Genomic DNA, 14,598 nt, shown 5'->3' on the forward strand with positions numbered 1-14,598 from the left:
ACACACACACACACACACACACACACACACACACACACACACACACACACACACACACACACACACACACACACACACACACACACACACACACACACACACACTGAGCATGCATGTTTTAGATAACCATCTTTGTTCTTTGATGCTCCTTCTGATGGTTAAACGTGTAACAGTATTCTGAATATGAAAAATACAGCGGCACACGGGGTGACATATGCAAGCCTTTTTATCTGTATTATAATCTTTCTCTCTCTCCCTGTGGTGTGTATCAGAGCGGTGTGTGGACCCCCACCTCAGACAACTGTACACAGATCCCCCTCTGACCCTCAGCCCCCCCTTCAGTCCCTGGGTGAAGGACTACCGTGCTGAGGTCCCCTTTGACGTGGTGACCCTACGCCTCCGCCCTGAGCCCATCAGCCCAGCCTGTCACATACACCTGGATGAGCACAGAGGACCTAGGTGAGACCCTCCCAGCCATGACCTTTCACCCTGTGAGTCACAAGCTGGGCTTTCAAATGTAGCTGGGTCACATTCAGTGAGATGGTAGGTGTTAGCACTCATAGAGTTAGATCTCCAACAAGCCCTTTCATAGGTTAAATGGATCTTGTCGTTAATTGCTTACACCTGCCCAGTCTTCAGGTCTATAATATAGACGTAAGTGAGTTATAACATCTGAATTCTGGGAATGTGTGTTTTCAGTCCAGTGTTTTGGTCAGGGCATGTTTCCATGTCATTCTGAGTTTTACTCTGTGTGATTGTAGAACTATTATGTCCGTAGCTTTGATCTCAGCAGCCAATCCCTGATTAGCACCCATTAGACTCAGTAGCACTGGGGTCAGAGGCTTGACCTCTGACTGACAGACAGACAGACAGACAGACAGACAGACAGACAGACAGACAGACAGACAGACAGACAGACAGACAGACAGACAGACAGACAGACAGACAGACAGACAGACAGACAGACAGACAGACAGACAGACAGACAGACAGACAGACAGACAGACAGACAGACAGACAGACAGACAGACAGACAGACAGACAGACAGACAGACAGACAGACAGACGTAAGACGGCCACACACATACAGCGCTAAAGTGACATTTAGGAATGATTCTATAACCTGCCCTCTCTCTCACCATACTGTATGTGTTTTCATATCTCCGCTGTGTGTGTGTGTGTGTGTGTGTGTGTGTGTGTGTGTGTGTGTGTGTGTGTGTGTGTGTGTGTGTGTGTGTGTGTGTGTGTGTGTGTGTGTGTGTGTGTGTGTGTGTGTGTGTGTGTGTGCGTTTGTGCTTATGTGTGTTTCATCTCCCTGGACCTTGTTTCTGAGAAGCTCTGCCTCTGTTTTTCCACAGAACAGCAAACTACCCGGTTGGCCTGGGAAACAGCATAATCAACATCCTAGTGATGGACGAGTCGCTCACCACAGAGCCCGAGCCCGTTGTCATGACAATATACACTTTGCACATGTACCGCGAGAGCCGTCCCAGCCTGCCCATGTTTGGGGAGCATGTGATGTGTGGCTTCGTGCAGGTACGTGGTGCGGGCATGGTGTTTCTACACGCTTGTAACTCACTACCATACACTCACAGATGGACAAGCACTGTCAGAGACCTGGGCCTGTATTCACATGGTCTCAAGAGTAGGAGTGCTGATAGAGGATCAGTGTTTAGTTTTAGATTATCATGAATAACTATATATGGATAGGGGGCACCTGATCCTAGATCAGCACTTTAATATGTGTTTTTTTCATCTCCATTATGAGTAAAACAAGGTAAAGATGTAAGGTTAGTGGGACTTCATGTTCCCCATCAAGTTAACTAAGAGTGACTTGCTGTCTGGGGTTCACTGACTTTACTGGAGGACCACGTCAGAGGAACACAAAATACAATTTCCCTATTATCCCGTACCATATTCAAATGAGACGCACTATTGACTTTTACAGAGCCATGATTTCAATTCCCAGAGCATGGGAAGTGTTTCCTTCTATGAGCAATGTTGGTCTGGCACCCGACACAAGTTTCATAGCATCTAAACAAAGGACAATCAATTCATTCGGTGGAGAAGGAACAGTGCGGTTCCTTCGTTTTTACAGCGTTTGTCATGTCGGCGGTTGGGTTTCGCCGAGGGAGCCTTCGCGGTGGGTCTGTGTAAAGTTTAGTTTCGGTTACGGCTGCGAATGGCGTCGAGAGGCAGTGGAGCAGCAGCAGTGTCGAGATACAGTTGGTTGATATTTCGAAGCCGGTATTTTCCAGATTACCGTTGGAATGTGGAGGAGCCGGGTCGGCGGGGGCCATAAAGGGATTGAGAGGGTCTGATGTTCCCATGAGTTCCTGTGTCATGGGCTATATTTGAGCTTTCACACCCCAGTAAGAGTTTGGTTTGGGATGTGGTCCAGGACGCTCTGTCACTCCCTCGCCTGACCCCCCCAACCCCCCCACTCTTCACTCTTCTCCAAACCTCCCACCCTATCTCCTGATGCATCTTGGGTATGAGGGTGGCGATGGGGCAGTGTCCCGAGGCGGGGCAGTGTTGATGGAGAGGACCCGTAGCTGACCAATCAATGCAGGGATTTGAGCCGTTAAGAGGAGGAGCATTTCTGGACATTACAGTGATAGAAACAGTTGGGGACAGTGGGGCAAGTTAAGTCAATTATTTATATTCAGTATCACTCCATCAAGGGAAATATAGTATTCTTTCTAACAATGATATCTACATAGATTTTAGGATGTTGTGTATCCCTGGAAATAATCCGAATTCATGTAAACATTACAGTTTTGAAAACATAGCTTGTCCCCAAATGTGGTCTCTTGGCACAACTTATGGGGTAAATTTAGCCTCCTATACATTTCTGTACTGAATTAAATATTACCACTACATTTTTAAAACCATGTCTATCTTTATTTCCCAAACACAATTCATCACAATCACTTTGTCTTTTAATAATTTTAACCATCTTTTGACACACCTAACAAATACCTTGTACTTTAAAAAAGAAACACTTAACAGCCCAGGCCCTGGTGTTACCTCATCCCAGTGATAATGCCTACCATTACGCCTGGGAAGAAAATACTTACATTTGCTCAACTTGCCATTGGCTCAACCATTAGCTCAACTGACCCCATGGTCATTGGCTCAACTTACCCCCAAGGCAAACATTTGGACTATATTAGCCACACAGCTAAAAGGATGCACTTTCATGCTAGGTTTAGGACCTCATATTGAAGCTTATAGAGACCCCAACTGATGTATAGGGAAATCTATAAATGATCTACTTCGGTTTAAATACAAGTGTCATGGAACTTCTAACACAATAAATTCATTTGACTTGGTGGAAATCTGTTTTCTTTGGACTTGTTTACCTCTTTTTCCATGTGTGTTTTTTTTTCTTCAGACTCCATGAAATGATGCCCTCTTCCTAAATATTTGGTCAATTTACTCCACTCTACCCTATGAATCTTCAAACATGCATTCCCCCCCTACACACACAGGAAACCACTTCTGAGCCTCATATGGACACGCACATACTATATAAATACACACACACACACACACACACACACACACACACACACACACACACACACACACACACACACACACACACACACACACACACACACACACACACACACACACACACACACACACACACACACACACACACACACACACACACACACACACACACAACTCATAACAGCCCCTGATGATTTTCTCTTGCTGGTAGTGTGAGGGCTGTGGTTATTACGGTCCATTGGGAAGAGCTGACTGTCTCCCAAATGGTTATTGTGGTCACCAAGCGGTCCTCACATCCCAGCAGGCATAAACCATCCTCTCCCATAGAACATGTGGTCCTGTTTTTAGTCAGAAGCGAACGAGAGAAAAGAGGAAAAACAGACTGAATCCTTGACAAATTGTTCACACAGCACAGCCACCAATGATTTCCTGGTGCTATTTGCTATCACACTGGATTATAAACTCAGCAGAAAAAGAAACGTCCTCACTGTCAACTGCGTTTATTTTCAGCAAACTTAACATGTGTAAATATTTGTATGAACATAACAGGATTCAACAACTGAGACATAAACTGAACAAATTCCACAGACATGTGACTAACAGAAATGTAATAATGTGTCCCTAAACAAAGGGGGGTCAAATCAGAAGTAACAGTCAGCATCTGGTGTGGCCACCAGCTGCGTTGAGTACTGCAGTGCATCTCCTCCTCATGGACTGCACCAGATTTGCCAGTTCTTGCTGTGAGATGTTACCCCACTCTTCCACCAAGGCACCTGCAAGTTCCCAGAAAATTCTGGGGGGAATGGCTCTAGCCCTCACCCTCCGATCCAACAGGTCCCAGACATACTCAATGGGATTGAGATCCGGGCTCTTCGCTGGCCATGGCAGAACACTGACATTCCTGTCTTGCAGGAAAACATGCACAGAACCTGCAGGATGGCTGGTGGCATTGTCATGCTGGAGGGTCATGTCAGGATGAGCCTGCAGGACGGGTGTCACATGAGGGAGGAGGATGTCTTCCCTGTAACACACAACATTGAGATTGCCTGCAATGACACCAAGCTCAGTCTGATGATGCTGTGACACACTGCCCCAGACCATGACAGACCCTCCACCTCCAATCGATCCCGCTCACAGAGTACAGGCCTCAGTGTAACGCTCATTCCTTCGACGATAAACTCTACTCCGACAAATGGGCACAAAACTGTGACTTATCAGTGAAGAGCACTTTTTGTCAGTCCTGTCTGGTCCAGCGAAGGTGGGTTTGTGCCCATAGGCAACGTTGTTGCCAGTGATGTCTGGTGAGGACCTGCCTTACAACAGGCCTACAAGCCCTCAGTCCAGCCTCTCTCAGCCTATTGCAGACAGTCTGAGCACTGATGGAGGGATTGTGCGTTTCTGGTGAAACTCGGGCAGTTGTTGTTGCCATCCTGTACCTGTCCCCCAGGTGTGATGTTCGGATGTACCGATCCTGTGCAGGTGATGTTACACATGGTCTGCCACAGCGAGGACGATCAGCTGTCCGTCCTGTCATATCTGCTATACCTGCCATATCTGCAGTCCTCATGGCTCCTTGCAGCATGCCTAAGGCACGTTCACACAGGTGAGCAGGGACCCCGGACTCCTTTCTTTTGGAGTTTTTCAAAGTCAGTGGAAAGGCCTCTTTAGTGTCCTAAGTTTTCATAACTGTGACCTTAATTGCCTACCGTCTGTAAGCTTAACGACCCTTCCACAGGTGCATGTTCATTAATTGTTTATGGTTCATTGAACAAGCATGGGAAACAGTATTTAAACCCTTTACAATGAAGATCTGTGAAGTTATTTGGGCTTTTACAAATGATCTTTGGAAGACAGGGTCCTGAAATATTGACATTTATTTTTTTACTGAGTTTAGTAAGTGTATGTTGTGTAGTAAGCTGTTAGTAGCCCATGTGCCTAACTCTAACAATTTGCTCCCTTTTCCCCTCATAACTTAGCCTACTGTTCTGACTTGCTGGTGCACATTTAGTCTATAGCCCGTTTTAGAAAAATGTCATAATTTAATATTGTAAGAGCTTTCATTGTCTGCTTAAATGCCCCCTTTATTTATTTTACAGTTCTGACTTGGTGTACAGGGAGGATACTGATAATACTGTAAGAACGGCCCATGTTCTGAATTCTATCACTGTACATTTGATAAAGTATAGAATTTATCCCTTTGCAATTGTGTGTGTGGCTGGGATGCCAACTTTGTGTCCTTGGTGTTGGGAGTGTTGCTACGGTTGTCCTCCCTATGCCTCCTCAGGGTCACTACAAGGTGTCTGAGTCTGGGAAAACACACTGTCTGAACCGCCCTACATTGTTCACTGTACCTCATTCTAACTCATTGACCATACCCCACCACAGCTGGTACACTCACTTAAACACACATGCACTCACCCACACAGCTGGTGACCCCTTCGGTGGGTGGGTGGGGGGTTACAGGTGTTTTACTCGTCTTAGGAACGTCTTGTGGAGGAATAGACACACAGCCTTCGTCCTTTCATCTCAGTGCAAGGTGATATGATGGGTTGGAGTCACAGGGGTGTGTGTGTGTGTGTGTGTGTGTGTGTGTGTGTGTGTGTGTGTGTGTGTGTGTGTGTGTGTGTGTGTGTGTGTGTGTGTGTGTGTGTGTGTGTGTGTGTGTGTGTGTGTGTGTGTGTGTGTGTGTGTGTGTGTCAAGAGCATTCCATTCGCCCATACACCCAATCCAAACTCGGCCTCTAGCACGTCTGAGAGTAACCACTCCTGGTGGATCAAATGGACTAATAGGATGGTGGTTGTGATTCCCTTTAGGCAAAGTCAAAAAAGGTTACATTAATTATGATGATGATTATTATTATATCTAATGTGGATATTACAGTCACCTCTGAAATGATTGGCACTATTGATACAAAAGACTATGTATAAAATAATAATACAAATACTGAGATATGTAGAATGCTTTTTTAGCAAATCATATTTTTGTCTTCTAAAAAAGAAAATTATTGGCACCCCTGTTTTCAATGTTTTATGCATCCTCCCGGCACTGAGACTTTTTCTAAAATGTTTATGAAACACTTTGGGAAGGATCTTGGACCATTCCTCTTGGACCCTTGATATTCTTCGGTCTGCGCGTATGGACTGCCCTGGTCAATTCAAACCACAGACTTTCAATGGAGTTCAAGTCTGGACCCTGAGATGGCAATTGTAAATATTTGATTTTGTGGTTAATTAAGCATTTCTTTGTGGATTTTGATGTGTGCTTGGGGTCATGGTCTTGCTGGAAGATCCACCAAGTTTCAGCCTCCTGGCAGAGGCAACCAGGTTCTTTGCAAAAATGTCCTGGTACTTGGTAGAGTTCATGATGCTATTGACCTTAACAGGGGCCCCAGGGGCCAGTGGAAGCAAAATATCCCCATAACATCAAAGATCCACCACCATATTTTACAGTAGGTATGAGGCTATTTTCTGCTATGCATCACCATTGGTTTCTGTGGGAAAATGCCTCTATTTTCTTCTCATCTGACCATAGCACCTGGTTCCAATCCAAGTGCCAATTCCATTTAGCAAACTCAAGTCTAATTGTGGATTTGGATACTTGGTGACCCCAAGATGCGAGCAACCAAGTCTTCCTCACTGTGCATGGGGACAATATACACTTCATTTACCAGGATCGTTTGCCACTGTTCCAGTGGTTTTAAACATATTCATTATTGTCCTAATAGTGGTAAGTAAATAAATAGCTATTTTTGTACCCTGATTTAGGAGGATGGATGACAACTGGATTTTATTTGGGTATTACCTCATTTTTATACCCCAGTGAAACAGGAAGCCATGGAAGGCCACAATACAGTTCCTTAAACTGAGATTAATTTGAAAAAATGTAAATGTTATTGCAGATTTTGTTTCCTTTTATTTATAAGAATCTTTAGGAATTTGTTTTGAGAATCTGTTTTATTTTATTACTTTTTAAACAAAATATCTTACTCTGAGCAATTGGATTAGTCGAAAATAATATACTATTTTCCAAAGTGTTTTTTTAGCATTCAATATTGCTCAGTATTTGTATTATTTATTATATACATAGTTTTTTTTGCTCATCTTTATCAAGAGTGCCAATCATTTTGGAGGTGACTGTAATATCCACATTAGATATATTAAAAACCACTTTTTAATGAAGTTTGTGGAAATGTGAAATGAATGTAGGAAAATATAACTCATTAGATCTGGTAAAAGATAATACAAAGAAAAAATAATGTGTATATTTGTGTGTTTTTTTTACCATCATATTTTAAATGTAAGAGAAAGGCCATAATGTATTATTCCAGCCCAGCTGCAATTTAGATTTTGGCCACTAGATGGCAACAGTGCACGTGCAAAGTTTTAGACTGATCCAATGAACCATTGCATTTCTGTTCAAAATTTTGTGTCAAGACTGCCCAAATGTGCCTAATTGGTTTATTAATCCTTTTTTACGTTCCTAACTGTGCACTCTTCTCAAACAATTGGACATTGCAGTTAGATTAACAAGAATTTAAGCTTTCTGCCAGTATCAGATATGTCTATGTCCTGGGAAATTGACTTGTTACTTACAACCTCATGCTAATCGTATTAGCCTACGTTAGCTCAACCGTCCCGTGGGGGACCCACCGATCCTGTAGAGGTTTTAATTAATCATCATCATTGTAATTAATGTAATCTATTTTGACTCAGAGCCTAAAGGGAATCCCAACCACCATCCTATTCCTCTATCTCATCCATCAGCCACCAGTCAGGAAGGGTTACTATCAGATGTGCTAGAGGCTGATTTGGGACCGGTTGTATGGACGAATGGAATGCTGCTGACACACATCCAACCTTGTGACCCCAACCCATCATACTCCTACACCCAGTTGTATCATCTTGCACTGGGGGTAAAAGGAGGACGAATGATGTAGGTCAACATGTGTGCCATTTTAAAAATATATATATTTATCAAGGGTGCCAATAATTTAGGAGGTGACTCTATATGAATGGAAGGTTCCCTCTCTCTGTCCTGTAGGACACCCCATTTGGATAGAGGTTCAGAGGCTCCTAGAACCCCTTCCTCCCTGTATCCCCTCTCTTCATCCCTCCACTCCTCTCATCCTCATGTGATGGAGTCTTCTCAGCATCCTGCCTGGGCAGACCGTTTGATCTGTCTGTGTGACTTAAGACCTCTGTCTATCTTGCCTCACCATATGAACAAATACGGCTGGTAACTCATCTCTCACTCACTCACTCACTCACTCACTCACTCACTCACTCACTCACTCACTCACTCACTCACTCACTCACTCACTCACTCACTCACTCACTCACTCATTCACTCACTCACTCACTCACTCACTCACTCACTCACTCACTCACTCACTCACTCACTCACTCACTCACTCACTCACTCACTCACTCACTCACAACTCGATATACTTCTGCTCTTGGTTCCCTGTACCAAAAGGCTGCTACAAGCTCATGCTATGCCAGAGGGACTTTGGCAAGCGATATCACCCCCCTCATCCCCCTTGATGTACAGTCTGAAATAATTATATTTCCACAGCATTTGATGGGCATTCTTGGTGCATGAATGTGACAGGCAGACATAACCAAATTGCAGGGCCTGTCGAGCACAGCAAATTGTTTTTCAAAGTTTGATCTGAAACACAACTTTTCATTACTCCTCCTGATCCTGATCTGCTTGGCATAGCGAGAATTAATTTAATTGCCATTTTAGAAGTGAAATAATCTAATTGTCACCTACACATACGCACGCACGTATGCACACACACACACACACACACACACACACACACACACACACACACACACACACACACACACACACACACACACACACACACACACACACACACACACACACACACACACACACACACACACACACACACACACACACACACACACACACACACACTGTGAGATTGTGGCAGAGTATATATAGGAAGACTTGGGCCAGTCCGGGTGGTCTGGGGTATAACAACGCTAGAGGCTTAATGCTTTCCTTCTGTTCTGAAGTCAGTGTGAGAAACTCCCAGAGACTGGAGTCTCTACAAACCACGAGCGTGCTCTCACAGCTCTGTGCTTCACCACACACACGCTCAGATGCACACACACACACACATTCATGCTCAGACATACATTCACAAATCAGGCAAACAGTTCCCCACCCCCCACCCCCCCATGTGAGCCATGCTGTGGAAACCATTAAGGGATCAGAGAGGAGAGTGGCAGAAGAGAGGAATTATTTTGATGCCAGAGCACATTCCCATTACCCTCATTCTCTCCCAGCCCCCCTGGCCCCACTCTCTCTAATATCACCATCCAGCACCCATCCAGGGACTTTCCATATCAAAGTGACCTGAATGCATCACCTGTCAATTAGACCAGCTGAGGCACAGCAGTGAGAAAAGGGCCTTCGGGATTCTGTGATATGTCCACCATATTGAGGAGGAGTTTGGCTCCTGATTTTTCTCTTATAAAATAGATGATTTAAAGAGGGGATATCATGAGGATGCTGATGGAATGTATTTAGTGTCAAATGTACAAAACCTTGATTTAAATTGCATTGGATGAAGCCTGTTTTGGGAATAATGAGTGCTAACGAGGGCTAATTGCTGAGAGCGTCTGGTGTAGTCGTTAGCAGTGTGACCCCAGGGCAAACCCAGTATAAACTCCCTCTCCGTACCACAAGTCCCCACATTTATGTGTTCCACCCATAGGAAAGGAAATCCATAGTATTATGTTCTTACTAAGGGATATTTCAGATGTGGTTGCTCATTCTCTTCAGCTGATGTAACCCTCCAATGCGCCACTCAGAGTTGCACAGCACATACGCTGTTCAAAATAGTGTTTCGACTGAGGGGTGGTCAACGTGTGTGGAACTCTGAAAGTTCAATATGTGGTTCTCTGCTTTGTGCAATGTTGTACTTTGTCTTGTCCTGTTGTGTGCTGTTTTGATGTGCCTTTTTATATTTGACACTTTCTCTGAGGTGATGGCGTTTTCGTTGACCTCCGACACAGGTCTCTCTGCTCTGCAACCTGCCCTGTCCATCAATCTGCCATGCATTAGAGCGTTGGCCAGTAACCGAAAGGTTGCTGGATCAAATCCTCGAGCTGACAAGGTAAAAATCTGTCGCTCTGCCATGAGGAAGGTAGTTAACCTACTGTTAAGGTAGCCCCCCCGCACCTCTCTGATTCAGCGGTTGGGTTAAATGCGGAAGACACATTTCAGTTGATTGCATTCAGTTGTACAAATGACTAGGTATCCCCCTTTCCCTTTCCATGTCACTGACAGCCACACTCTGCTAACAACTACTATCTCATCTGCTCCCCTCTTCCGCTAAAATTCTAGTCGTTCACTCTCTTCCTCCATGGGTCAGAGAGAGAGCAAATGAGGGAGATATTGTCCACTCATCCTACATGGGGGGCAGGAGAATTGGGCCCTAGAACAGGGTCTCCATTGATGCCGCATGTGGGGCTTTTGAAGTGCTATCATGTGAAGGCTCAGGGCTTCAGTGTTCATATCAGCAGGCTGTCTGGCTGTCTGATGCTGCTAGGTTATCTAGCTATGTTGATAGCCACAGGTGGGAATGGCAAACTGACTGAGGGTGGATCCCAATAGTCTGGAGTAGCTTCCTTGTCTCGTATCCCATCCTCCGTCTGTATTGACTTCACAAAGCTGGTGTGCTATACCCAGCCATGGCTCACTTATGAGGACTGGTACACTCACCTGTGAGAAAGTCCAACCAGGAGCACTTTCTGTTACTACAGAAGGAGGACTAACCTTCCACACACAGATTTAAATCTTTATATGTCCACTGTTATGGCTGGACACATGTTCAGTTTATTCCATTACCGTCTCATTCAACCCTCCCTACATCTCCTCCACTTCCCATTCCATCAACACAGGCAAGATCGCGGCTCTGTCCAAAGTTTCCCAAACCTGGTCTCCACACCTATCCTTATCCCGTCTCGTAGAGGGAAACTAACCATTTATTTCCTGGTGTTGTTGTCAAGGGGGGGGCTTGGTGGGAGTCTGGCTCTTTGAAGTGCTGCAGCTGTGAATTCCACCGAGGCCCAGTCCCAGAGCTGATCCACAGAAGCTGGCTCTGTTACCCCCCCCCCTCCACCCCTCTCCTTCCTTGCTCAGCCCAGGAGTGTGCCACTTCTCTCCGACAATGGCTGACTTCATGCTCCCTCCCTCCGCTCCCGTGTTATCATACTGGAGCGGAGGGAGGGAGGGGGAGATGGAGTGAAGAGGGGAAGACTCATTAAAACTCCTGTTGGTCCCCCTCAGTCCAATAAAAATAATCGCTGCTGTTGTGTTTGATCTGGTTTGATCAGTCAGAGACGATGAGGGGTGATAGACATTCTAAGAAACATTCATTAAATGGTTTGGTGCTTTTATCTTTTAGGGGGGAAATAACTTTGTCGGGTTAGAAGACCCCCCCCCGCCCCTTGTTACACTGTGTATGTTGAAACCCTCCGCTCTTCTCTGTCTCTACCACTTGTCTTTCTATCTTCTCCCTCTCTCTGTGTGCATGCGTGTGTGCGTGTCAGGGCTGTGTTTCCTTGCCGTTGACAGGGCCAGTCTGGGTGGGATGATTTAGGGGTCTGTGATTCAGGGCAAGGGGTTAACACCCACGGTCATCCCCTCATAATTCCCTATAGCTGCTCTAATCTAACAGTCTGCACAGAGAGGGGATAATATACAGAAAGAGATTGAAGTAACTAGAGGTACAGTACCAGTCAAAAGTTTGGACACACCTACTCATTCATGGGTTTTTCTTTATTTTTAATATTTTCTATGTTGTACCCTTTGCCTTGATGACAGCTTTGCACACTCTTGGCATTCTCTCAACCAGCTTCACCTGGCATGCTTTTCCAACAGTCTTGAAGGAGTTCCCACATATGCTGAGCTGCTTTTCCTTCACTCTGTGGTCCAACTCTTCCCAAACTGTCAGGTGATTGTAGAGGCCAAGTCATCTGATGCAGCACTCCATCACTCTCCTTCTTGGTCAAATAGCCCTTACACAGCATGGAGGTGTGTTGGGTCATTGTCCTGTTGAAAAACAAATGATAGTCCCACTAAGCACAAATCAGATGTTATGGCGTATCACTGCAGAATGCTGTAGTAGCCATGCTGGTTAAGTGTGCCTTGAATGCTAAATAAATCACAGACAATGTCACCAGCAAAGCACCATCACACCTCCTCCTCCATTCTTCACGTGGGAACCTCACATGCAGTGATCATCCGTTCACCTACTCTGCATCTCACAAAGACGCAGCGGTTGGAATCAAAAATCTCAAATGTGGACTCATCAGACCAAAGGACAGATTTCCACCGGTCTAATGTCCATTGCGCGTGTCTCTTGCCCCAAGCAAGTCCCCTTTTCTTATTTGTGTCCTTCAGTAGTGGTTTCTTTGCAGAAATTTGACCATGATGGCCTGTTACTTGAACTCTGAAGCATTTATTTGGGATGCAATTTCTGAGGCTGGTAACTCTAATGAATGTATCCTCTGCAGCAGAGGTAACTCTGGGTCTTCCTTTCCTGTGGCGGTCCTCATGAGAATCATGAGAAGTTCTTGAAATTTTCCGGATTGACTGACGTTCATGTCTAAAAGTAACGGACTTCCGTTTCTCTTTGCTTATTTGAGTTGTTCTTTCCATAATATGGACTTGGTCTTTTACCAAATCAGGCTGTCTTCTGTATACCCCCCCCCACCTTGTCACAACACAACTGATTGGCTCAAACACAATAAGGAAATAAATTCCACGAATGAACTTTTAAGAAGGCACACCTGTTAATTTAAATGCATTCCAGGTGACTACCTCATGAAGCTGGTTGAGAGAATGCCAAGCTGTCATCAAGGCAAAGGGTGAATACTTTGAAGAATCTCAAATATAAAATATAGTTTACTTTTTTGGTTACTACATTATTCCATATGTGTTATTTCATAGTTTTGATGAGTTCACTATTATTCTACAATGTAGAAAATAGAAAAATAAAGAAAAACCCTCTAATGAGTACGTGTGTCCAAACCCTTGACTGGTACTGTACCAACTACATCACACGCAAACACACACACACACACACACACACACACACACACACACACACACACACACACACACACACACACACACACACACACACACACACACACACACACACACACACACACACACACACACACACACACACACACACACACACTATGGGCACATGGAGGTCCAGAGAGCAAGACTTATGTAAACTTGGCAATGCCCACATTTCCACTGTCCTGACTTAATTTCCCGCTCCTCCATCTCTCACAGCACCTGTCTATGAGGGAATATCCTGATTTGGGAATATCGCTTGCCTGACAACCACAGGATTCCCGAAACCGGAACTTTCCTAACGTCATCCTCCAGGAACAAACACAACCCTCTGTCTTCCCTCTTCTCTCACCCCTCTGTTCCTCTCACGCTCTTTCTCTCGCTCCATCACTCTCTCACTATTTCTCTTTCCCCTGTTTCCCCTCTGGATCAATGTATGGGCCTCCTTGCTGTTACACAGTTAAATGAGGATGGTTGTCATGAGGACATGACAGATCTCTGGTCATGAAGGAGCAGTTAGGCTTAATGGCGCCACTCCTGGATCGCTGTTATTCCCGGTGGTGTCCCTGGCAGTGTTCCTGGCACGGGGAAATGGGAATGACGTCTGAGGAGAAGTGAGGCCAGCTCATAGTGTAGGGAAACCATAATGTTAAGATGTGTGGATTATGTTGGCAGGGAGAGTGACTTGTACAGTTTAAGGCACATTATCACATGGGAAAACACTCTTGAGTTTTAAGGCATATTAACAAGCGTATTAACATGCATGTATGTTCGCACACAAATGTGGGCATACACACAGAGAGAGAGTAGGCTATCACAGGATGGGTTTTTCAGCTGTGCTATGTGTTTGGTTTGGCCTTGCAGTTTGATGTTTGATTATACAGTAGTACTAGAGGTCGCTTGTACATTAGCTGACATAACTCTCACATACCCTCTTCCCT

General features: G+C 44.9%; 1 protein-coding gene across 1 annotated transcript in view; it reads left to right on the top strand.

Annotated features, from left to right (window-relative positions):
- LOC124014093 (cadherin-like and PC-esterase domain-containing protein 1) overlaps window positions 1–14,598 on the top strand; it is an 83,282-nt gene that overhangs the window by 44,626 nt on the left and 24,058 nt on the right. Inside the window, exons 13-14 of the mRNA XM_046328799.1 lie at window positions 273–459; window positions 1,359–1,536. Of these exons, the coding sequence (XP_046184755.1) occupies window positions 273–459; window positions 1,359–1,536 (365 nt within the window). The remainder of the gene's footprint in view (window positions 1–272; window positions 460–1,358; window positions 1,537–14,598) is intronic.

Source organism: Oncorhynchus gorbuscha, linkage group LG25, assembly GCF_021184085.1.
Source record: "Oncorhynchus gorbuscha isolate QuinsamMale2020 ecotype Even-year linkage group LG25, OgorEven_v1.0, whole genome shotgun sequence".
Lineage (NCBI taxonomy): Eukaryota > Metazoa > Chordata > Actinopteri > Salmoniformes > Salmonidae > Oncorhynchus > Oncorhynchus gorbuscha.